The sequence below is a fragment of the Ipomoea triloba genome, chromosome 6 (assembly GCF_003576645.1).
Source record: "Ipomoea triloba cultivar NCNSP0323 chromosome 6, ASM357664v1".
In the NCBI taxonomy this organism is placed as follows: domain Eukaryota; kingdom Viridiplantae; phylum Streptophyta; class Magnoliopsida; order Solanales; family Convolvulaceae; genus Ipomoea; species Ipomoea triloba.
This window is the reverse complement of record NC_044921.1, coordinates 4,063,636-4,089,741: the sequence shown is the minus strand read 5'-3', so window position 1 is coordinate 4,089,741 and position 26,106 is coordinate 4,063,636. Positions and strand designations below refer to the sequence as shown.

At 38.8% G+C, this 26,106-nt stretch overlaps 1 protein-coding gene and 1 non-coding gene across 2 annotated transcripts; both read left to right on the top strand.

Moving 5' to 3' along the window:
* The first annotated feature begins 11,415 nt into the window (after window positions 1-11,415).
* On the top strand, window positions 11,416-11,497 carry TRNAS-CGA. The gene has a single exon. It is a non-coding gene; the product is annotated as a tRNA-Ser (tRNA).
* A 12,171-nt stretch (window positions 11,498-23,668) lies between these two features.
* LOC116023381 lies at window positions 23,669-25,339 on the top strand. The gene has a single exon (XM_031264377.1). It carries the CDS (start codon window positions 23,669-23,671, stop codon window positions 25,337-25,339), a length of 1,671 nt encoding a protein of 556 aa, XP_031120237.1.
* Window positions 25,340-26,106: the final 767 nt, after the last annotated feature.

Sequence of the window (26,106 nt, the reverse complement as noted above, 5' to 3'; positions counted from 1 at the left end):
TTCACCTACATCTGGTAAGGGTCTCATCAACATTATCTGATTCCTTGCCCCAGTATACTTATCATCCAATCCAATGAGGAAGGCACACAACATATCATTCTCAAGATTTACTGCAGTTTTATCTAAGAAATTATCACTACACTTACATTTCTGAGTGCAAATGCAGGTAGGTATAGGTCTTAGAATGCAGAATTCATCCCACAACAACTTCGATTTTGCGAAGTATTCATTCACACTGCTACTTCCTTGCTTAGTCTGACAAATTTCAGCTTGAATTTCTGCTATTCTGAGTACATCCTGCTTACTGAACCTCTTTTTCAGATCCTCCCAAACTCCTTTTGTTGTGTCAATCCATAGAACAGTTCTTGCGATTGTTGGGGATAGTACGCGGACTATCCAAGAAACTACCATATTGTTGCAAAGTTCCCAAAAAAAAATACTTCGGATCGTCTACATTCGGCATCTTGATCGCTCCATTAACGAAGCCGAATTTGTTCTTCGATGAAAGAGCTACTTTCATCGCTCTGGCCCATTCGTTGTAGTTGTTTCCATCTAGCATACAGGATACCAATTCCACTGCAGGACTCTCGTTCGCGTGGAGATGATACGGACTGGTGTTGTCCTTTGGATCAAAAGTGATCAGATTCGCCGGATTAGGGTTCGGAACTGGTGGCTCTATGGCAATTGGGTGAGGCAGAGTACTGGAGCTTGCTTGTCGAGTGGTGTTGACAGATGGTAGGTTCCATGCCATTGTTGAGCACGAATGGCTCTGATACCATGTCACGATTTGAGGAGAGAAGGTATTGAAACAAGAAGGAACTATGTGGATTATTTCTTATTGATTATGGCCACAGTATGGGAGTACATTATATACAATAGGAAAAGAGAGGGAAGACTGCACTAACAACTGCTAACTACTGCTAACTGCACTTAACAGATGGCTAACTGATGCTAACAAATCTTGCTAACTTGGCATCTTCTGATAAGATGGACTTGGAATAGAATACTCCTGCTGTGCAACCACAGAAATAATACACAAACAGCAAACTCATCTCCTTCCTCCTGCAAATTAGCGTCTCTATCGCTGTCAGTCCGGACTGCTGCGAGCCCGCGACCATCATCTGTAGTTGTTGGATTGCCGCGGCCGAGCTTCAGCCTTCAAATTTCAGACCATCGCCTACCGCGACTGTCCGGACTGCCGCGAACCCGGGACCATCATCTGTAGATGAGTTAAACGATGACTAGAGTTGTACGTTGGGATGGGAAATGGGAAAAGGGGAAGATGGTTGTAGGGAATGAGGGTGGGAAGAAGAAAGGATTTTAGGGAAAATTGTTTTTTTTTTTTTTTTGTATAGAAAGACAATTTTGTCCTTAAATTAATTCATTCGCCGAAAAAATAATCACCGGTGACCGGAATTTGATCGGAAAGACCAAACTTGGTAGAGATTTAAAAGTCGTGGGATTAAATTTGAAAATTTTAATAGTCATGGACCAAAAGTGGGAATAACTCAGTGAAATTTGGTCTCTGGTTTTTGTTTATGTTTTTTTTTTGTTATTTTTTTTATTTTAATTTTTAATATGTAAATGCTTACATGGACACAAGGTTAAAAGAAATGCCACATCAGTGGAAAATTAAACCTGCGCCATGTCAGCAAGAAGATAGGGAAACTTGCTAAAAGTTGTGAATTTTTTTTTGGGTTTGTGGCTCGATATATACGATATGAAAGTTCAGGGTGCGGCGTGAATAATTAAATATAGTTCACGGTGCTAAATGACACTTTAGCCAATTAAAAATTATTAAGTAATAAATATCTAATTAACATATAAAATGAAATGTTTATTACTGAATGGATTCTTTGCTAATTATTTATATTACGAGTCATTTCTTGACAATTGATTTAACTCGGACATTTTATTTTTTAAGAAAATGAGTCATTCTGTAATCAGAATAATACACAAGAATTGTTGCTCCAACCAAATAAGTTGTTCGATAATGCTTAGTCATTGTTAGAACCAACTATTGGNGGAGTAGGCTTCACCTACATCTGGTAAGGGTCTCATCAACATTATCTGATTCCTTGCCCCAGTATACTTATCATCCAATCCAATGAGGAAGGCACACAACATATCATTCTCAAGATTTACTGCAGTTTTATCTAAGAAATTATCACTACACTTACATTTCTGAGTGCAAATGCAGGTAGGTATAGGTCTTAGAATGCAGAATTCATCCCACAACAACTTCGATTTTGCGAAGTATTCATTCACACTGCTACTTCCTTGCTTAGTCTGACAAATTTCAGCTTGAATTTCTGCTATTCTGAGTACATCCTGCTTACTGAACCTCTTTTTCAGATCCTCCCAAACTCCTTTTGTTGTGTCAATCCATAGAACAGTTCTTGCGATTGTTGGGGATAGTACGCGGACTATCCAAGAAACTACCATATTGTTGCAAAGTTCCCAAAAAAAAATACTTCGGATCGTCTACATTCGGCATCTTGATCGCTCCATTAACGAAGCCGAATTTGTTCTTCGATGAAAGAGCTACTTTCATCGCTCTGGCCCATTCGTTGTAGTTGTTTCCATCTAGCATACAGGATACCAATTCCACTGCAGGACTCTCGTTCGCGTGGAGATGATACGGACTGGTGTTGTCCTTTGGATCAAAAGTGATCAGATTCGCCGGATTAGGGTTCGGAACTGGTGGCTCTATGGCAATTGGGTGAGGCAGAGTACTGGAGCTTGCTTGTCGAGTGGTGTTGACAGATGGTAGGTTCCATGCCATTGTTGAGCACGAATGGCTCTGATACCATGTCACGATTTGAGGAGAGAAGGTATTGAAACAAGAAGGAACTATGTGGATTATTTCTTATTGATTATGGCCACAGTATGGGAGTACATTATATACAATAGGAAAAGAGAGGGAAGACTGCACTAACAACTGCTAACTACTGCTAACTGCACTTAACAGATGGCTAACTGATGCTAACAAATCTTGCTAACTTGGCATCTTCTGATAAGATGGACTTGGAATAGAATACTCCTGCTGTGCAACCACAGAAATAATACACAAACAGCAAACTCATCTCCTTCCTCCTGCAAATTAGCGTCTCTATCGCTGTCAGTCCGGACTGCTGCGAGCCCGCGACCATCATCTGTAGTTGTTGGATTGCCGCGGCCGAGCTTCAGCCTTCAAATTTCAGACCATCGCCTACCGCGACTGTCCGGACTGCCGCGAACCCGGGACCATCATCTGTAGATGAGTTAAACGATGACTAGAGTTGTACGTTGGGATGGGAAATGGGAAAAGGGGAAGATGGTTGTAGGGAATGAGGGTGGGAAGAAGAAAGGATTTTAGGGAAAATTGTTTTTTTTTTTTTTTTGTATAGAAAGACAATTTTGTCCTTAAATTAATTCATTCGCCGAAAAAATAATCACCGGTGACCGGAATTTGATCGGAAAGACCAAACTTGGTAGAGATTTAAAAGTCGTGGGATTAAATTTGAAAATTTTAATAGTCATGGACCAAAAGTGGGAATAACTCAGTGAAATTTGGTCTCTGGTTTTTGTTTATGTTTTTTTTTTGTTATTTTTTTTATTTTAATTTTTAATATGTAAATGCTTACATGGACACAAGGTTAAAAGAAATGCCACATCAGTGGAAAATTAAACCTGCGCCATGTCAGCAAGAAGATAGGGAAACTTGCTAAAAGTTGTGAATTTTTTTTTGGGTTTGTGGCTCGATATATACGATATGAAAGTTCAGGGTGCGGCGTGAATAATTAAATATAGTTCACGGTGCTAAATGACACTTTAGCCAATTAAAAATTATTAAGTAATAAATATCTAATTAACATATAAAATGAAATGTTTATTACTGAATGGATTCTTTGCTAATTATTTATATTACGAGTCATTTCTTGACAATTGATTTAACTCGGACATTTTATTTTTTAAGAAAATGAGTCATTCTGTAATCAGAATAATACACAAGAATTGTTGCTCCAACCAAATAAGTTGTTCGATAATGCTTAGTCATTGTTAGAACCAACTATTGGTGCACGTACTAAAATTTAGTTCAACTAATCTCAGTTTAATTGTAAGAAAATTTATTATTTCAATAGCGTAACTAACTATTTTATTTACATAAAATACAATTTTTAATTTTCCTTCATCGAGTATAAATAATTGCAGTGGCTGGTAGTGAAACATTGCATAGTGGATTTATGGTTTGCTATCCCAGAACACTTATTAATTTTCCTAGTAATGGTAATACAACACTTTAAATTATTTGTAATAACCTTTACATTTTAGTATATACAACTTTTGGTTTATTTGTTGTTTTAAATTATTGAGTTACTCCAATTAATGTGTTAATGTACTCATTTGATTTTATTATTTTTCAAAAATATTGCAGTGGTTAGTAAACCAAATAATATATATGCAATTAATATATAAGATTTAATATTACAAATAGGAGATGCATTCATAGTTGTGTATTTAAAGTACGAATTATTCTATGAGAATTGTCTTAATACTGATCCTTTTATGTTTTTTTTTTTTTAAAGAAAATGAGTCGGTATTGCAAATAACTGTTGGTTCTTCAACATTTAATCCAATTCATTCGAAATTTAATGGTGAGCAAATTTATTTTTCTAATAGCCTATACACGCCTATTTTCTTTTAATTTGTATAAAATGCAGTCATAAATTTTCCTTCCTTCTTCAATGCAGTTATAACAAATCCATTCCGTGCATCGCACGGGTGGAAATACTAGTTAATTGTAACAAATACATAATTTATTAACTAAAAATACATAATATATTAATTACAAATATATANCGCGAACCCGGGACCATCATCTGTAGATGAGTTAAACGATGACTAGAGTTGTACGTTGGGATGGGAAATGGGAAAAGGGGAAGATGGTTGTAGGGAATGAGGGTGGGAAGAAGAAAGGATTTTAGGGAAAATTGTTTTTTTTTTTTTTTTGTATAGAAAGACAATTTTGTCCTTAAATTAATTCATTCGCCGAAAAAATAATCACCGGTGACCGGAATTTGATCGGAAAGACCAAACTTGGTAGAGATTTAAAAGTCGTGGGATTAAATTTGAAAATTTTAATAGTCATGGACCAAAAGTGGGAATAACTCAGTGAAATTTGGTCTCTGGTTTTTGTTTATGTTTTTTTTTTGTTATTTTTTTTATTTTAATTTTTAATATGTAAATGCTTACATGGACACAAGGTTAAAAGAAATGCCACATCAGTGGAAAATTAAACCTGCGCCATGTCAGCAAGAAGATAGGGAAACTTGCTAAAAGTTGTGAATTTTTTTTTGGGTTTGTGGCTCGATATATACGATATGAAAGTTCAGGGTGCGGCGTGAATAATTAAATATAGTTCACGGTGCTAAATGACACTTTAGCCAATTAAAAATTATTAAGTAATAAATATCTAATTAACATATAAAATGAAATGTTTATTACTGAATGGATTCTTTGCTAATTATTTATATTACGAGTCATTTCTTGACAATTGATTTAACTCGGACATTTTATTTTTTAAGAAAATGAGTCATTCTGTAATCAGAATAATACACAAGAATTGTTGCTCCAACCAAATAAGTTGTTCGATAATGCTTAGTCATTGTTAGAACCAACTATTGGTGCACGTACTAAAATTTAGTTCAACTAATCTCAGTTTAATTGTAAGAAAATTTATTATTTCAATAGCGTAACTAACTATTTTATTTACATAAAATACAATTTTTAATTTTCCTTCATCGAGTATAAATAATTGCAGTGGCTGGTAGTGAAACATTGCATAGTGGATTTATGGTTTGCTATCCCAGAACACTTATTAATTTTCCTAGTAATGGTAATACAACACTTTAAATTATTTGTAATAACCTTTACATTTTAGTATATACAACTTTTGGTTTATTTGTTGTTTTAAATTATTGAGTTACTCCAATTAATGTGTTAATGTACTCATTTGATTTTATTATTTTTCAAAAATATTGCAGTGGTTAGTAAACCAAATAATATATATGCAATTAATATATAAGATTTAATATTACAAATAGGAGATGCATTCATAGTTGTGTATTTAAAGTACGAATTATTCTATGAGAATTGTCTTAATACTGATCCTTTTATGTTTTTTTTTTTTTAAAGAAAATGAGTCGGTATTGCAAATAACTGTTGGTTCTTCAACATTTAATCCAATTCATTCGAAATTTAATGGTGAGCAAATTTATTTTTCTAATAGCCTATACACGCCTATTTTCTTTTAATTTGTATAAAATGCAGTCATAAATTTTCCTTCCTTCTTCAATGCAGTTATAACAAATCCATTCCGTGCATCGCACGGGTGGAAATACTAGTTAATTGTAACAAATACATAATTTATTAACTAAAAATACATAATATATTAATTACAAATATATANGTTAAGTTGGTCCATGGTATATAACAATTGTATAAAGTGGGTCATGTCATGCTGGTTGGTCATATTGCAATTGTTATACCATTGACATGGGTCTACAATTCAGACTCACTTTACATTGTAGACCATTGTCCAAAACAATATTTGGATTTGTACTTGCAATTAACATTTTATGTACATTCAATTAATATATTATGTAACTGCAATAAATAAATTATGTACTTAATACAATTACAACAATTAAAATATTATGCACATAAAATTAACATATTACTTACCTTTAATTTATTTATAATTACATAATTTGTTAACATAATATACATAATATACATAATATATTAATTGTAGGTACATAATCTGAATGTTGTTTTGTACCATGTCCTTGGTGTAATTTGCTATCATATTGTGGGTCAATAGATTGTATTCACATTTTTTAAATTGTTGTTCTTATCCAATCTCTTATAAATTAATAAATTTGGTCAAGCGGCATAGCTGTGGCTCTCACTAGTGAGAGGTCACGGGTTCGATAAATATGTATGAACAGATACTATGTTGTAACAGAGTCTTTAGTATTCAAAAAAAAAAAGTCTTTATAATAGAAATTGATATCAATTATCTTTATATGTAAATTTAAAGAAATTTAAACTATTGACATTTTTAGATTAGAAGCTTAAAAAATATAATATAAAAGTAATCTATTATGTGTTAACACGGCCCAACATATATTACCAGTCGTTATACTGTGGACCACGGTCCACAATGCATTGTGGATCGTGGTCACTGATACTACAGGTCATCTCAAAAGATAGTAAGATTAGTAACTTACATTTGTTTTTATATTATCGAATGAAACTGTAGTTATATCAAAATGTAACTATAGTTGTGTTGAAATGTAACTGCCGTGTATATGAACTGATACTGAATAACAGTTTCACATTGTGTTTTATATTATCGAATGAAACTGTAGTTATATCGAAATGTAACTGTAGTTGTGTTGAAATGTAACTGCAGTGTATATGAAATGATATTGAATAATAGTTTCACATTTGTGTTTTTATATTATCAAATGAAACTATAGTTATATTGAAATGTAACTGCAGTTGTGTTGAAATGTAACTGTAGTTGTTGAAATGTAACTGCAGTTGTGTTGAAATGTAACTGTAGTTGTGTTGAAATGTAACTGCAGTGTATTATGTATATGAACTGAAAGTGAATGGCGCAGAACAGAGGTGGTTTCATCTGTCTGTTTTCATTAATCAAAACGACGTCGTTTTGATGCGCGGTCCACAATCCATTGTGGACCGCGGTCCACGATATAATTTATAGAGGGTAATCTAATATGACCTTATATATAATGTCATGTCATGTCCACGTAGATATAAGTCATATTATCATTTCAAGATATATCTAATACACTGAATCCTCTTGATTCATCAATCCTCTTAGGACATTAATAACATGAAAATGATTATGAATAATATTTCTAAATCGCTGTCCAACTATACAACTATAGGGTATGCGATCAAATTAAGGAATAGAATTTGATTATAATGTGTGCAAGATTTTATTCTTATTTGTCATATCTTGAACCATGATGTGTGCAAGATTTTATTCTTATTTGTCATATCTTGAACCATGTGTTAAAAATATTTACATCTATATACAAATGTACCACACTAAATTTGCTCAAAATTAAGTGCTCTCAATTAATTTGTAATTAAAGTAAAAAAAAATTACAAATTTTACAAATCCATCTTTATGTGGATGGATATCTATCTTTCCATTTGCTAGATGAGGATACTCTCTTCTTTTTCTTCCCATCCAAAACCATGGCCTCTGTATTTGTAGAGTAATAAATCTATCATCAAAACAAAGATATAAAAATAGTTAGAGCAATAATAGGGCAATAATCTATTAAATTTCCAAAACGAACTAAAAATGCTCGTCATCGTGGTAAGTAAACCTTTCAAGATCTCTTGCTTGTGGCGATCGATCTGTCCCTCATCGATCCTTCAAAGTCACTGACCAATTCTCACCAAACATTAAGCAATCTGACCATTGTTTGGATCATATTGTGAACAGTACAATATAATATGTCCCAATGAAACAATAATACAGTATCATATTGTGAACAATATATATAGTTAACAATATGACCCAAACACGGTGAGATGGCAATGGCCTATATCAGATATCACTTGGCCAGCCGGCCATGTGCACAAATTAAATACTACAAGAAGGTGTGGTTTCCTAATTTGTGCCACTCTATCAAATGAATGGTCATCCCATTGTGGGAGCAAAGAATGTAAAAATAAGAACAAGGTTAACCTAGCTAATGGTACGGTGGTTTTATACGGTGGAGAATTGAAGAGAAGAGAAGAGAGAGAGAGATTTGAGTGAATGGCAAGAGGAGAAGCAGGTGATCGATCATTTATAGGCGGGAGAGAAAGCAGGAGTCACATGTATAGTAGCAGTCGTTATACCATGGACCATGGTCCACAATGCATTGTGGACCATGAATCATGACTGATACTGCAGTTGTGTTTAATGGATACTGCAGTTGTGTTGAAAAGAAAAATTGCAATTGCGCGGAACAGAGGCCGTGTCATCCGTCCGGAATTGCAGTTGTGTTGAACGGATACTGCAGTTGTGTTGAACGGATGAATGTCCTCTGTTTCACGCAACTGCAGTTTCCTTTAAACACAACTGCATTATCTTTTCAACACAAGTGCAGTATCCGTTCAACACAACTGCAGTATCAGACATGATCACGGTCCACAATGCATTGTGGACCATGGTCCACCATATAATTTGCGGTATAGTAGCTTTGGAAATCGACACCGGAAACTCCGGGATAAGGTATGCATAATCTGTGACTGTGACTCGGATATGATGCCATGTTGCATTGGATGTATGTACATACGTTACGCCCACGATGAACATACACGGATTACGGGAAGATGCATGACAATGCGTAATCTGGTTGCATTAATACAATTGGTGCTTGGAAGGCTTAATGGTTTNATTGAAATGTAACTGCAGTTGTGTTGAAATGTAACTGTAGTTGTGTTGAAATGTAACTGCAGTGTATTATGTATATGAACTGAAAGTGAATGGCGCAGAACAGAGGTGGTTTCATCTGTCTGTTTTCATTAATCAAAACGACGTCGTTTTGATGCGCGGTCCACAATCCATTGTGGACCGCGGTCCACGATATAATTTATAGAGGGTAATCTAATATGACCTTATATATAATGTCATGTCATGTCCACGTAGATATAAGTCATATTATCATTTCAAGATATATCTAATACACTGAATCCTCTTGATTCATCAATCCTCTTAGGACATTAATAACATGAAAATGATTATGAATAATATTTCTAAATCGCTGTCCAACTATACAACTATAGGGTATGCGATCAAATTAAGGAATAGAATTTGATTATAATGTGTGCAAGATTTTATTCTTATTTGTCATATCTTGAACCATGATGTGTGCAAGATTTTATTCTTATTTGTCATATCTTGAACCATGTGTTAAAAATATTTACATCTATATACAAATGTACCACACTAAATTTGCTCAAAATTAAGTGCTCTCAATTAATTTGTAATTAAAGTAAAAAAAAATTACAAATTTTACAAATCCATCTTTATGTGGATGGATATCTATCTTTCCATTTGCTAGATGAGGATACTCTCTTCTTTTTCTTCCCATCCAAAACCATGGCCTCTGTATTTGTAGAGTAATAAATCTATCATCAAAACAAAGATATAAAAATAGTTAGAGCAATAATAGGGCAATAATCTATTAAATTTCCAAAACGAACTAAAAATGCTCGTCATCGTGGTAAGTAAACCTTTCAAGATCTCTTGCTTGTGGCGATCGATCTGTCCCTCATCGATCCTTCAAAGTCACTGACCAATTCTCACCAAACATTAAGCAATCTGACCATTGTTTGGATCATATTGTGAACAGTACAATATAATATGTCCCAATGAAACAATAATACAGTATCATATTGTGAACAATATATATAGTTAACAATATGACCCAAACACGGTGAGATGGCAATGGCCTATATCAGATATCACTTGGCCAGCCGGCCATGTGCACAAATTAAATACTACAAGAAGGTGTGGTTTCCTAATTTGTGCCACTCTATCAAATGAATGGTCATCCCATTGTGGGAGCAAAGAATGTAAAAATAAGAACAAGGTTAACCTAGCTAATGGTACGGTGGTTTTATACGGTGGAGAATTGAAGAGAAGAGAAGAGAGAGAGAGATTTGAGTGAATGGCAAGAGGAGAAGCAGGTGATCGATCATTTATAGGCGGGAGAGAAAGCAGGAGTCACATGTATAGTAGCAGTCGTTATACCATGGACCATGGTCCACAATGCATTGTGGACCATGAATCATGACTGATACTGCAGTTGTGTTTAATGGATACTGCAGTTGTGTTGAAAAGAAAAATTGCAATTGCGCGGAACAGAGGCCGTGTCATCCGTCCGGAATTGCAGTTGTGTTGAACGGATACTGCAGTTGTGTTGAACGGATGAATGTCCTCTGTTTCACGCAACTGCAGTTTCCTTTAAACACAACTGCATTATCTTTTCAACACAAGTGCAGTATCCGTTCAACACAACTGCAGTATCAGACATGATCACGGTCCACAATGCATTGTGGACCATGGTCCACCATATAATTTGCGGTATAGTAGCTTTGGAAATCGACACCGGAAACTCCGGGATAAGGTATGCATAATCTGTGACTGTGACTCGGATATGATGCCATGTTGCATTGGATGTATGTACATACGTTACGCCCACGATGAACATACACGGATTACGGGAAGATGCATGACAATGCGTAATCTGGTTGCATTAATACAATTGGTGCTTGGAAGGCTTAATGGTTTCGACCTGACAGAGTATCTGGGATGTTGTAAATCATGTTAACAAAGTCGATATGTCCGAGTGGTTAAGGAGACAGACTCGAAATCTGTTAGGCTTTGCCTGCGCAGGTTCAAATCCTGCTGTCGACGCTTTTGCTCCCTCCTACCAAAAATATAAAGTAGTCTATCATTTTGAAAGGTAGGTTGCTCTCATGCTGGAATCCGTAGTCTTTCTTCTTAATGCAGACATATATAATGTTATTTTTTTTTTAAACACATAAGGTGGATGGATTTATTAAATTTGTAATTTTTAAGTTTGGTGTTAAAATAATAGAAAGAGTTTTTGAGCAGATTTTGTGGGGTTTGGCCTGATGAGATGTTTTATTTTTAATTACATCTTTGACATGTTAATATATCACATGTGACTCGTGTTATTCCCTGGCCTGCATAACCAAGTAAGATGAACTAGTGTCATTTGGCATTTTGGCTGTGCTTGTGTCAAATTTTTTATAATTTTTTTATGAACATAATGTTTGATTTAAGGGAAAGTTTGCAATCATTATTATTTGGATGTGTGCTCTTGGTGAAATTTGTCTTGTGATTCTAGCGAACAAATTAAAAGACTACAAATTAAAGAGGTAAACTAATTTAAGTTACCCATAATGTTTGGCCAAGGATGTATTGTTGATATTATATGACGACACAAATGACAATGGACATATTGCATAGTGTTTTGGTGAAAATTACTTAATAACTTTGAAGAATAAGGGACCGGCCGGGGGCTATTGAAGGTTGAAATCTTGAAGATAGAGTTTATTAGTTTGTTTTTTATTTTGTATTTTTGGAAATTTAATTAACTTTTAGATATTTTGATATTAATCTGGATTGCTCAAACTTTTGTCTCTTTTAATATATTTCTTTTATGAAGCGAAGTTTATTAAGAATATTTCAAGATTTAATTTCTTAATCATAGAAAGTTTTATCAATAAGCCAAGGTTCAAATTCTTTTACTTTTAGCACTATATAGAGACAAAAGATCTTAACAAATTTAATTAATCTGAACTTTAATTTTAAAATACATAAAAAATAGATTTACATATATTTGTGTGTATATAAAGATCACTATAATTTAAGAAGAGCGTATTATACTAACAAAAAAATTCAAAATTGAGAATAAATATTCAATTAAAGATTAAACACTAAAAGTAATTTAGAGAGGAATAACTAAAATTCTATACTAAATTTTTCAGTAGCATGCAACAGATCAATATATAAAGCAAGTATGAAACTTTATCACAAGTAATAAATGACAATAACATTTAATAAACTATTTAATCTACTTTTAGACTCTTTCCATTTTTTTAGACTCTTTCCATATTTCAGTATTGTATTGGGGAGAGTTCTAAAGAATATGTGGAAAAGCTATTAGGTTACGGTGCAAATGCAAATGGTTCTCAATATTGGTGGTGAAGTTAGATGGTGAATTGTGTTGTTAGACGAGACTATGACAATAATAGTGGCAATAGTGTGTTGGTGGACAATAATGGTGGTACGGATAGTGATGGCGCCAATTGAATGTTGATAATAGTGATACATAACTTAGTTATTGGTCGGAACACTAAATTTTGCCTATAAGATTTGAAGGTGGGCCTAATGAAAGTTGGAGGACTAAGTTTTTGCTTAAAGCCAAAGAACTTGTGGTCAAGCGGTACCCCGTGTACACTCCCATATGGAAAGGGGTGGGTTCGAGCCTCCGTGGAGGCATCTATTGACTCTTTGTGCTTAAGTAGGTTGAGAAAGTAGCAAGTAGCTGTTGACTCTTTGTGCGTGCTGTAATCGAGTCAGTAGAACAAAAAAAAAAAAGTTTTCGCTGGCTATGAAGATTGGAGGGTATACAAAGTGTATTTTTATTTCATGAGTCAAAGGTATGCAGGGTATACAAAGTGTATTTTTATTTCATGAGTCAAAGGTATGCATGTTTGGAATACTATAACAACTTAAGTCGATGGATTGGTGCAAGTGGTGCTATATTCATAAGTCTATTGATGCACTTGCTTCTAGCATAATAGTTGGAACTCCATGATCACTTTGTGTTTTCCAAGCTATTGGGCTAATTACCATTTCTAGAGCATGAAATCAAGACTCCCTACTATTCCAATGAACTCGTGCTTTTACTCATGCAAATGAAGCAACACGGCGATGTCTTATGCATGTATTTGATCTTATCAAGTATTGACCTTAAAAAAACATCAATGACATATCAACAAAGTATGAGTGCCAAGTTTAAGCAATATTGGATATGAATGTGAAGAAGTAAGACCATATATATAGGCTATATTTTAAAGACTATATTTATATCTTTGTTTGTGAAAGAATGTGAAAAAGATTGCTCTAATAACCCTAGCCTTTTATATCTTTGTTTGTGAAGACAAATTTATTACTCTGTAAATACAAAGGGTGTGGTTCTAGATGTGAAGAAAAAGAAAGAGTATATATCCCCATCAAGCAAATGAAAAAAATAAAATAAAAATTCATCAATTCAAAACCATCTAATTAAACATCAATCTGTTGTGCACTTGTGCCTTCATTTGATTATATATATTATAGGAGATGTTAACAGAGGCATATATAATCTGGTTGCATTAATACAATTGGTTTCAATTCATTTCATCTATCCATACTCCCTGTTAACAAGTTTTACCGGCCTATTGAAACAATGGAAGATTCTGAAGAATCCTTTGACCCATTTCAAATATTGTTTTAATGGAAACGCGAAGGAAGGGTGAAAGGCAGAGAGTAGCGACACACAGGGCAAGTATGATCACCCTTTAACCACTTAAGAATGCAATCCCCATGGAAGACATGCGAGCATGGCATCCCAGTAGCTTTCATGCCAAACACCACCTCTTCTAAGCAGATACTGCACGTTATTGCCGACCCTCCGCCGCCGGCGACTTCCCAAGATTCCAGTGCGGCCACGGCGGATGCCGTCGCCGGCTTAGGTTGCATTTCCCGGTCAGGCAATTCGGCTGGGAGGCGCAGCCTCCCAATAGCCTTCTTATACTCTTCATCAAAATTCGGAATCACCCTGGCCTGCTCCTCCTGCCAAGACACCCACGCCTCAAATTCAAAGTCTGAGATCGTAACTTTCTTTACAATTCTCAGACTCACCGGTAAGAACATGAGGTCGCGGTTAGCAGGCTGGTTTTTCAAGGCGTTCATAAACCCCAAAAAGGTTTTCAGCAAATCATCCTTGCTTTCAAGAGGAACCATTATTTCCGGGTTTGAAGTAGTGTTTTCCCAGAGGAGTTTGTTCATGGGAAATGGGATTCTCATGAAACTGAGCATGGAGTCGACGTCGCTTTCGTCAATGCCTTTGGAGTTCCAGGGAGAACACGGAACGTAGAACAGTCGGTGCAGGTCTAAGCCTGGGATGGGAATCTTCTTGGTTTGATCCTCGGAGTAGAAATCAACCCGGACATGGAAATCAACGGCGAACTCGGGATTTGGGGAATTGGAAGAGAAATCCTGGTCAACGTATGGTTGTTGCTGTGCCGTTATGTGTATAACATAGTTAGGATGGGAATTCAAGGGGGGAAGCCATGAAAATGGGGATGGTGGAGTGGCCATCTTTAGATCTGTTGGGGATTGGGAAGGATCGGATGACCAGGGAAGACGATGATATGATAGTGTTGTTGAATGTCTGCACTTTATATTGAGCATGCAAATATGTAATTAACCATGTTAAGGAAACAATAAAACACTAAAATCAATAAATGCATTGCATTTAATGAATTTCCTAGAAGAATTTGGTGAATTTTAATGCAAATCCATGGAATTTCTATAAAATATAATTAATTCATTTAATGCACAAATTAAAAAAAGAATATTTTGTCTGATCAAATCTTGACCACTATGTCAAAAACGTGTAATAATATAATAGGATGTTGGCAATCCACTCACAAGAGTCACATTTACTCTAATACTAACGGAGCATCTAATTGCAAGGAATAAATTAGGGGTTAAGGAATTACAATTTCATGTGAGATGAATAATATGTTAAATTTCAGTGTTTGGTTTACAACATTGTTAAATTAGGGTGTTAACATTGTTATTTTGTGGTGTAGGAAAAGCTATTAGGTTGTAGATGTAAGTGGTTCTCAACATTGGTGGTGAAGTTAGATGGTGAATCACTGAGTTGTGTTGTTAGACGAGGCAATGGGCATATATGCACTAATAGTGGCAATAGTGTTGGTGGACAATATAAAAATGGTGGTAGTGATGGTGATGGCGCCGATTGAAGGTTGATAGTAGTGATACATTGCTTAGCTATTTTGTTTGGAACACTAAATTTTGGCTAGAAGATTTGAAGGTGGGCCTGTTGAAGGTTGGTAGACGAGTTTTTCGTTAAAAGGTTTGAAAGCGAGGCTATTGAGGTTGGAAGATTGTAGAGCATTAGCCATTTGGATAAGGGGGAGGGCTAGGGTTTTCTACTCCATTTTGATGGACTTTTAGACTATAAAGTTTAATAGGATTGTGTGTATCGGGCATACAAAGTGTATTTTTATTTGTTGAGTCAAAGGGTATAAATATTTGGAAGAAAATAACAACTTAAGTCGATGGATTGGTGCAAGTCGATGCCATATTCATAAATCTATTGATGCAATTACTTCTAGCATAATGATTGTAACTCCATGATCACTTTGGGTAAATTGTTCTTTCTAAGCTATTGGGCAAATACACCATTATTTTTAACGCTTTTCAATAACTTTTGAGCCAACTTCAATTCATCATATTTGTGATAATTTCTCTTCTTCAATTGACTCATCACTACTATCTATCACCGGTGCATGGGATCAAAATATTGAGGAATTGATGCCATTTTGATTGTATGGAAAATACAGAAGTATGAGTGCCAAGTTTAAGTAATATTGGATATAAATGTAAAGAAGTAAGACCATATATATATATATATATATATATATATATATATATATATATATGTTATATTTTGATGACTATATATCTAACGGTTATATTTATATCTTTGTTTGTGAAGAATTTGAAAAAGATTGCTCTAATAACGCTAGCTGTTTATATCTTTGTTTGTGAAGATAAATTTATTACTCTGCAAATACAAAGGGTGTGGTTCTAGATGTGAAGAAAAAGAAAGAGTATCCCCATTGATAAGTGCAAAAGATGCCACGGTTGTAAGGTCGTTCTAGGGCCACGTTGTGCTTAATCGGTAGTTTTTATGCTTGTTTTGGATTCAAATTGCATTAATACGCTTGATATTGTCAATGGACCTTAATCCACACTTGCTTAATCATTTTGTAGGTAAAACATAGTGCAAAAAGGTGGAAAGATGAATTGATAAACTTTCGATAACCAATTACAACTGATCAGTGCTCCTATATGAGAGATAACACAGACCTCTCCTAGTGTATAGGATCACACTATTTGACTAAGTTACATTGACTAGTAACAACTATATAGTATAATAAATATAACATAATTATATTACTCACACGCCCCCTCAAGCACAAGGTTGGTAGGGCACAACATTGAGCTTGGTCCGCAAAGTCTGAAAGCGCTGAGTAGGTAACGGCTTGGTGAAGATGTCGGCTAGTTGATCTTGAGTAGAGACAAAATTGACAATCAACTCTCCTGACGCTACCTTGTCACGAACAAAGTGGTAGTCAACTTCCACATGTTTAGTCCTGGCATGAAAGACCGGATTTGCTGCCATGTAAGTAGCGCCCAAATTATCGCACCATAATGTCGCTGGGTGACCAGAGTGACGTAACTCACGAAGTAAGGAAACCACCCATGTAACTTCGGCTGCCACATCCGCTAAACCTTTGTACTCAGCTTCAGTGGACGAACGGGCCACAGTGCGTTGCTTCCGAGAGACCCAGGAAATAAGATTGGACCCATAGAAGACTGCATAACCACTGGTTGACTTCCTGTCGATCGGGCACCCAGCCCAGTCCGAATCAGAGTAGGCATGCAACTTGGAGTGTATCGAGGGAGTAACCTGCAACCCCATGTCAAGAGTGCCTTTAACATACCGAAGGACCCGCTTGAGGAGACCCCAGTGATCTGAAGTAGGTGCATGCATGAACTGACAAAGACGATTAACTGAAAAAGACATGTCTGGCCGCGTGATAGTCAAGTACTGTAAAGCCCCTACAATGCGTCGATACTAAGTGGGATTATCATGTAGTTCAAGAGTAGGAGTGGCTGGTTGAGTGACTGCAGCTGGTGTGGCTAGAGGCTTACACTCAGTCATGCCGGCGCGTGCTAAAATATCCTGCATATACCGCTTTTGAGACAGTAAATAACCCCCGTTGAATGGCAAGGTTTCAATGCCAAGAAAGAATCCAGGCGAGCCCAGATCCCTGATCTTGAATGCCGTAGATAAACTGTGTAAGAGAGAGTCAACTAAAACAGCACTGTTGCCCATCATGATGATGTCGTCAACATAAACAAGCAAGTAAACACGTGACTCCCCTGAAGTATAGTAAAACAGAGAGACGTCAGTCTTGGAAGGTGAGAAACCAGCAGTAAGTAGATAATCATGTAGGCGTTTAAACCAAGCCCGAGGAGCCTGTTTGAGCCCATATAACGACCGCTGGAGATGACAAACGTGCCCAGGATGCAATGGATCCTCATACCCGGGAGGTTGCTTCATATAAACCGTTTCTGGCAAGTGCCCATTTAGAAAGGCGTTATGCACATCTAACTGACGTAGTACCCAAGAGTGAGTGACCGCAAGTGAAAATAATAGCCTGACAGTAGTGGGTTTGACAACGGGACTGAAGGTGTCGAAGAAGTCTTCACCCGCTACTTGGTTAAACCCCTTTGCGACAAGGCGTGCCTTATACCTCTCAATAGTGCCGTCTGCTTTACGCTTGGTACGATAAATCCATTTACAACCAATAATATTCATGAGCGGCGTCGCAGGTACTAGTTTCCAAGTGTTGTTATGTAATAAGGCGTTGAATTCTTGATCCATAGCGTCTCTCCATTGGGAGTGCCCCACGTCCTGTGAGTAGCAAGTAGGGTCTGTGGATGTATGAAGTGCATAAAATTGCTCTCTAGTACCCTTAGTTTTCCGTCGTGTTCGCATAGCATGACCACCATTTGTGGGCTGGATCCCCGAAGTAGAGGTCGCCAGTGGTGTGTCAGTATGTGTGTGAGATGACGAGGTCGGAACATACTCAGTTGTAGGCTGTTCAGGTGATGTGACCAAGGCCGGGGGTTGTTGGACATGAGTTACAAGCGGTGCAGTTACCCAAGGTTCAGATTGTTGTGACGCCATAGTTTCCTGTAAAGTAGCCTGAATAGCAAAAGGAAAAACGTTTTCAGCAAAGCGCACATGGCGGCAGATATAGATTTTTCCAGTGTTTAGGTCCATGCAACGGTATCCCCTATATGTGGCTGGATAACCTAAGAATACACAAGGAGCTGACCGATACTCGATTTTGTGACGATTGTAGGGACGTAGGTAAGGGAAACACTGACAACCAAAGACACGGAAGAAGGTGTAGGGTGGTGGGACATTATATATTTGGAAATGTGGACTTTTAAAGCCTATAGCAGATGAGGGTAAGCAATTGATTAAATATGTTTCAAAGGCATAGTCCCAGAATTTGAGTGGGGTGGAACTTTGTGAAAGTAAAGCCAACCCGGTTTCAACTATATGTCGATTTCGACGTTCTACCCTTCCATTTTGTTCGTGCATATAAGCACAAGACCTTCTATGTGTAATACCTAATGATTCAAAAACAGAGTGGAGTCGTTGATATTCCCCACCCAAATCCGACTGAATGGCTTTGATAGAACGCGAAAATCGACGTTCTACCATTGCCCGAAACAAAGTGAATATTTTATATATATCGGATTTTACATGGAGCGGATAAAACCAAGTATAACGGGAAAAATCGTCAACGAAAAGAACAAAATATCGACAACCTGTACTAGACATAACAGGGGATGGGCCCCAAATATCTGTAAAAATTAAATCTAGTACATTCTGAGTATTATTGGAAACCCTATCTAAAGGAAACCTAGCCGACTTTCCAAGATGACACGCTGAACAGACGTCTGACGAACTGACTTTATTTGNACACGCTGAACAGACGTCTGACGAACTGACTTTATTTGCTGTGACAGGACAGTGTTTCAAAACACGGTTTAGAACTTGGACGTGCGGGTGACCCAATCGCTGGTGCCAAACGGCGGAGGAGGCTCGGGCGGTAAGAAACGCAGTGTGTTCCCGAGGGGCTAGTAATCTGTATAACCCGCCCGTGGTGAATCCTTTAAGAAGTACCGCTTGAGTTGTGCAGTCCTTCACAAGAAAACAGTTTTTATGAAACTCGAAAAAGACATCATTTTCGTTAGTAAAACGATAAACAGAAAGTAATGGAATAGACAAATTGGGTACGTGAAGAACATTAGACATTTTTAACTCGTGTGTACTAGAATTGATAACCGTGCAACCAACACCGGAAATATCCAAACCTGTACCATTGCCTACTTTCAGGACGTCACTGCCCGAATACGGATCAGAATGATCAAGGAGCTGGGAATCCGGTGTGGCGTGCGAGGTGGCCCCGGTGTCCGGGTACCACGCGTCCGCCGTCGCCGGAGGTGCCGATGCCTCACCGGGAAACGCTGCGTGAGCCTGAGCAGCCGGCCGGTCGTCATAACGACGAAAACAATGCACTGCCGTATGCCCATGCGATCGGCAAATCTGGCACCTCGGCTTGCCGCCTCTGCCGCCGCGACCAGGGTTGCCGCCGTTACCACCACGTCCTCTCCAGTTGCGGCCACCACGACCGCCCGACTGGTTTCTGCCACCATTACCCGAGCCGGCTCCATTCCTTCCACGACCAGCATAAAACGCGGATGGAGGACCATTCGGTTGGGCGGAGTCCGGCGTCTGGAAGTCATCGGCATGCAGGAACTCTTGAGCGCGGAGGTGGTCAGCGAGTTGCGGCAACGTGATCGGCGTCGCAGCAGCCGTCAGTGTGCCCGCCATGGCAGGAACTCCGGCCGTAGCCCTTTGAGAACATAGAGTAGCTGTTCGTCGGGAGTGAGAGGGCGGCCGGCGAGCGACAATGCCTCGACCAACATCTGAGCTTGGCCGAGGTATTCCGATGGCGTGGAGTTCCCTTGACGAAGGGCTTGGAACTGACCGAGGAGGCTAAGGCACCGAGTCCTCGACGTCGACGCTAGCGCCTCTGTAATGGAGTCCCATACGGCGCGACTCGTCTCCTTGCCCACCGCGAGGTACATAACCTCGCTGGTGAGGGAAGAAACAATCAGGGAAAGAATTCCCTGATCCTGCTGCACCCACTGGTGATAAGCCGGATTCGGCGTGGCCGGCGGTGGATGCGGCTGCGGTTAGGATGGTCGCCGGCGGGCACGGCAAGGTTCCATCCAAATAGCCGAGCAGCCCTTGGCTGCGGAGAAAGGGAAGAATTTGCGTCCTCCAGTAGATGTAGTTACGGGAGGTGAGCTTGATGGTTATGGAATGCGTCGCCGCTGACAGAGAGGGAGTCGACGGAGTGACGGCAGCGAGCGATGGGGTGATCGCTCCATCGTTGGCCGGAGACGTCATCGACGATGAACGGGAGTTTAGGGAAAGAGAGTGTGAGGATCCTAACCTAACGCTGATACCAGATGAATTGATAAACTTTCGATAACCAATTACAACTGATCAGTGCTCCTATATGAGAGATAACACAGACCTCTCCTAGTGTATAGGATCACACTATTTGACTAAGTTACATTGACTAGTAACAACTATATAGTATAATAAATATAACATAATTATATTACTCACAGGAAAAGACATGTATTTCGAAGATAGATTCACAAGCCAAAAGTGGAAAAAGGGACACAGGGCACGGACGCGCATCGGACGCGCGTCCGCCCATGCGTCCAGATATTGCCCCGCAGAAGTTCGCATAAGCAGAAGCCGAAGTCTGCTGTGGACGCCCGCCGGACGAAGAGGGGACGCCGCGTCCGACTGGTGGCTCTCTGAAGTTGAGATCAGTCTGCTGAGGACGCACGGAGGACGAAGGACGGACGCCTACGTCCAGCCATCAGCCCTCTGAAGTTCACGAGCTCTACTGCGGACGCAAGGCGGACGCGGGTCGGACGCTCGCGTCCCATTTCCACCCCTCTGAAGTTACGAAGCAGCGCAGCAGCAGAACCCACTGGACGCGCCTCGGACGCGCGTCCGGTCGGGCGTCCATCGCGAATTAATTTGGCGGGTTGCGCGATTTAAAAAGGGCGAGGAGTAGTTTTCTAGAGGGGGATCAACTCATTTTCCATCTTAGCTCATCTTAGGAAAATTCTCTCTCTAGAATTAGGTTAAAATCCTTTCCATTCCACACTCAATTTCCAATCAATTTCCATTTCAACTAGCTAGAATTAGAGAGATCTTCACTTCAACTTTGGATTGCTCAAGCTTATGTCAAGATTCCTACTACACTCAAGTAACATTTCCAATTTCTAGCTCTATAATTCAATTTTTAGCTTTTGATTTGTTTAGTTGTTTTGATCTTGAATTGCACTTTGAATTTGACTTTAGTTTCTTCCTTGTGATCAATTGCAATGATGATTTTGATTCTTAGAATGATTGGCTAAAACTCCTTGTGGTTTGGATCAATTGAACTTGTATGTATCTCTTGAATGCTAAATGTCTTGAATTATGGTTTGAATGATGCTTAGTGGATGCTTGATAGTGTTTGGAGTGTTTGTTTGTACTCTAGGACAATTTGGCCGGTTGTTTTAGGGAGTTAGGGTTAGAATCACTCACCTATGAGAGTAGGGAGTGAGTGAGACCTCTCCAACCACTTTTCCTTCCCACCTTTGAGAGAAGGGGGATTGGAAGACAAATTAAGCACATAAGGTGTTTGCTAGAATGCCTCTTTGAACTTAGGAGTTATGAGAGTATCCCTTTGTGAAGAAGAGAGTCCTAGGACCATGAGAATGGCTTAGGTGTTTGTGTTTTTGTCTCAATTACATCCATTAAGTGTTGCCACATCGTAAACCCCTAGGAAATCAAGAGCCTACATACTTGCTAGGTTGGTCCAAATCCTTTTCCACATAGATTGTTTCTTACTCTTTTACCTTAGTTTGCTTACCATAGCATGCCTTACACACCTACCTTTTTAGGATTAGCTTTCGAAAACTAGGCACCCTTATGACTAATCCCTTGCTTACCAACTCCCTCCTTGCCTTTCCTTGAGACCGACACTCGGGAACTTCTTCCCGTTTTACCACCCACTTCTTTCCACCTCCCGCTAAAATACAACTCTTCAAATGGCGCCGTTGCCGGGGAAAGGCATCGGTATTGCGTTAAGCAAGCCCATTAGGATTAGCATGAGTAAGTTCCTAAAGTAGGGAGACTAATCCACTTTTTAATTGTTTTTTACTTCTTTTCACATTACTTGCATTCAAATACTTAACATTTCTCTTGGAGCATAACACGTGAGCAACTACTTTTAGTTGCAAAACTACTTTCTTGTTTTTGATTGCTTGTAGGGAAAGGGCATTTGTATGCACACTCGCTCTAGAGGGAGTGAAGGTCTACTTCCTTTTAATCCGGAGATTTACGCATTGAATCGGAGGAGAAAGAAGGCCAATAGAGACCAACAATCCCAACAAATAGATCAAGAAGAAGACATGGCAACTACTAGTGCAAACATCCCTAACGTCAATACGAATGAAGCATCAATACACACCGACACGGACACACCAAGAGAAAATGTTAGAGGTGATCAATTCAATGTCCATGAGGCACCTCCACCACAAAGAGAGGAGTCTCGACAAAGACCACCACCACCCAACCAACCACAATATCAACAAGAGGATGTAGCATATGACCAACCACTACCCCGTAGAAGATATGCACCGGATTTTCAAGAACAATTCAACAACCCTCTCTATGACATGCCTCCAAGACAACAATATCAACAATTTCCTAGACCAAGAAGAGATGCTTACTTTGAACCAAGATATGATGATGAATATTATGAGCCACAAAGGGCAAGAAGGAATGAACCAAGGCATGATCCGAGACATATACCAAGGAACCAACCAAGGGGAGAGGAGAGGAGAACTATTGCGGATTATATGACACCGGACTTTAGCGACCATAACTCCATTTACATCCCCCCGGTTTAAGCCAACAACTTCCAAATCAACTCCGCCGTCATTACACTAGTACAAAATCAACCTTTTGGAGGATTACCGGCGGAAGATCCACATGTACATATCACCCGATTCATAGGATCGTGTGGCATGTACCGTCAAAATGGAGTGACCGAGGAGGTTGTAAGACTTAAAATGTTTCCTTTTTCCTTGATAGGAGAAGCGGCAAGGTGGCTTGATTCCCATGTGGACAACCATTTTAGATCATGGGAACAACTCCACCGAGAATTCATGCAAGAGTTCTTTCCCTTGACAAAGACATTGAAGATAAGAAAGCAAATCCAAGACTTCAAACAAGGGTCGTTGGAATCATTAGCGGATGTATGGAGGCGGTTTAAGACGCTTAAACATCAATGCCCACCCGATGTTCTACATCCATGGGACGTCATTAGTTCATTCTATGCCGGCCTCACCGATGAGTGTAAATTACTCTTGGACTCGGCCTCTAGACGATCTTTTGTTTCTACAAGCCCCGAGGATGCGGAAGAGTTGATAGGAACTATTTCATTAACCACCGGGAATTGGTACAATCAAAGAGAGTCAAAGGGAGGATTGTATGAAGTAAGCACCGATACCGCTTCCCAAGCCAAAATGGAAGCCTTGGGACTTGAGGTAAAACGTTTGCAAGCTCAAATGGAAAAGATGAATAAAAATCAAAGAGGAAATTCGTGTATGACCTTGGCACTCTATTGTGATAAATGTGGGGGTGCACACGGGGCTCACGAGCGTACATCTAACTATGAAGATGGTGGTTATGAACAAGTCGACGCCGTGGGTTATCAAAGACCCAATGATTACAATACCTATGGAAACAACAACAATCAAAATTGGCGTCAAGGTCAAGGATGGCAAAACCAACCATCCCAAAATCAATATAACCCAAGACCGAATCAAGCTGGGCCGAGTTACAATGCACCTTACAATAGAGGTTTTCAAGAGAACCGGGGGTATCAATACAATCAAAACAATCAAAGACCGACTCAAGGAGCATATAGGCCACCAACTTATCAAGGCAACAATCAACCAAGAGAAGAAGCTCCAAAAGAAAGCTTCGAAGATAAAGTGATTAGAATGTTTGGAGAACTCAAGCATGATATGGTGACTATGAAAAATGAAATCCGACAAGAATGGAAACAAGATTTGAGACAAGAAATGTCAACCATAAGACAAGATGTATCGAACTTGAGACAAGAGCATCACACTTCACTAAGGAATTTGGAGATTCAAGTGGCACAAAATTCCAAAGCGTTAACCGAGAGACCACAAGGCTCACTCCCAAGTACCACGGTGAACAACCCAAGAGAGAGGGCGCAAGCCGTGACCCTTAGGAGTGGCAAGGAACTCCCGGAGCCAATCTTAAAGAAAAGCACAAATCCTAAAAGTCCAATTGAAGAAGAAATAGTTGAAGAAATTCTTCAAGACGACAAGGAGCAAGAGAAGGAAGAATCATCGCTACCTTTGAGTTCTAAGGCCACCCAAGCTCAAGACAAAGGGAAGGAAAAAGTTGATTTACCGATGTATCAACCACCACTCCCATTTCCCGGGAGAGTGAGGAAGAACATTGACACCACACAATACGGTAAATTTCTTGAGCTTTTGAAACAATTGCACATTAACTTGCCTTTTCTTGATGCTCTAGGTCAAATGCCGAGGTATGCTAAGTTCTTAAAGGAGTTGCTCACCAACAAGAAGAAGCTAGAGGAGTCGACCACGGTCTTGCTAGGAGAGGGATGTTCCGCGTTCGTGCGCCGTCAACCATAGAAGCTCACGGACCCCGGAAATTTCACCATCCCATGTCAAATAGGCGATGCCAAGTTTAGCCGAGCTCTAGCGGATTCTGGGGCAAGTATAAATATAATGCCTTTTTGTCTCTTTAAGAAGTTGGACTTGGGCATTCTTAAGCCCACTCGTATTTGCATTCAATTGGCCGATAGGTCAATTAAACAACCCAAGGGAGTTGTTGAGGATGTGCTAGTTAGGGTTGATAAGTTCATCTTTCCCGTAGACTTTGTCATTATTGACATGGACCCCGATCATGAGGTGCCACTAATTCTAGGTAGGCCATTCTTGGCCACCGCTCGGGCCCTCATCGACGTGGGGAGCGGGAAGCTTGTCCTTAGAGTGGGTGATGAATGCGCAACCTTTGATGTTTCAAAGTTGACCAAATATCCTATGACCGCGGATGATACATGCTATTTTGTGGACATCTTCCACGAGCATGTTGAGTCCGTTTATCCCAATCTTATGAGAAAGACGGGAAATGACGCTTATTTGAAGTTGTTGTGTGATGATAATGACAATGATCTCGAATCTTTTGTTTTTGATGAGAATGCCTTGTCTAGTGAGAATGATAATGATGTTCATGATGCCTTGCATGATGCTCTTGATGATGATCATGTGAATGATAATGATGGCTTATGTGATTTGAATGATATTGAGTTTGTGAATTTCTTTGACGATTGCATTGATGATGCTTTATATGTTCATGAAATTCTTGGAGAAGTTGAGGAGGAAAGGGAGGAATGTGA

Excerpts from the sequence above, each read along its gene's own strand:
- LOC116023381 (XM_031264377.1), top strand. The coding sequence starts at position 23,669 with ATGTACCGTCAAAATGGAGTGACCGAGGAGGTTGTAAGACTTAAAATG.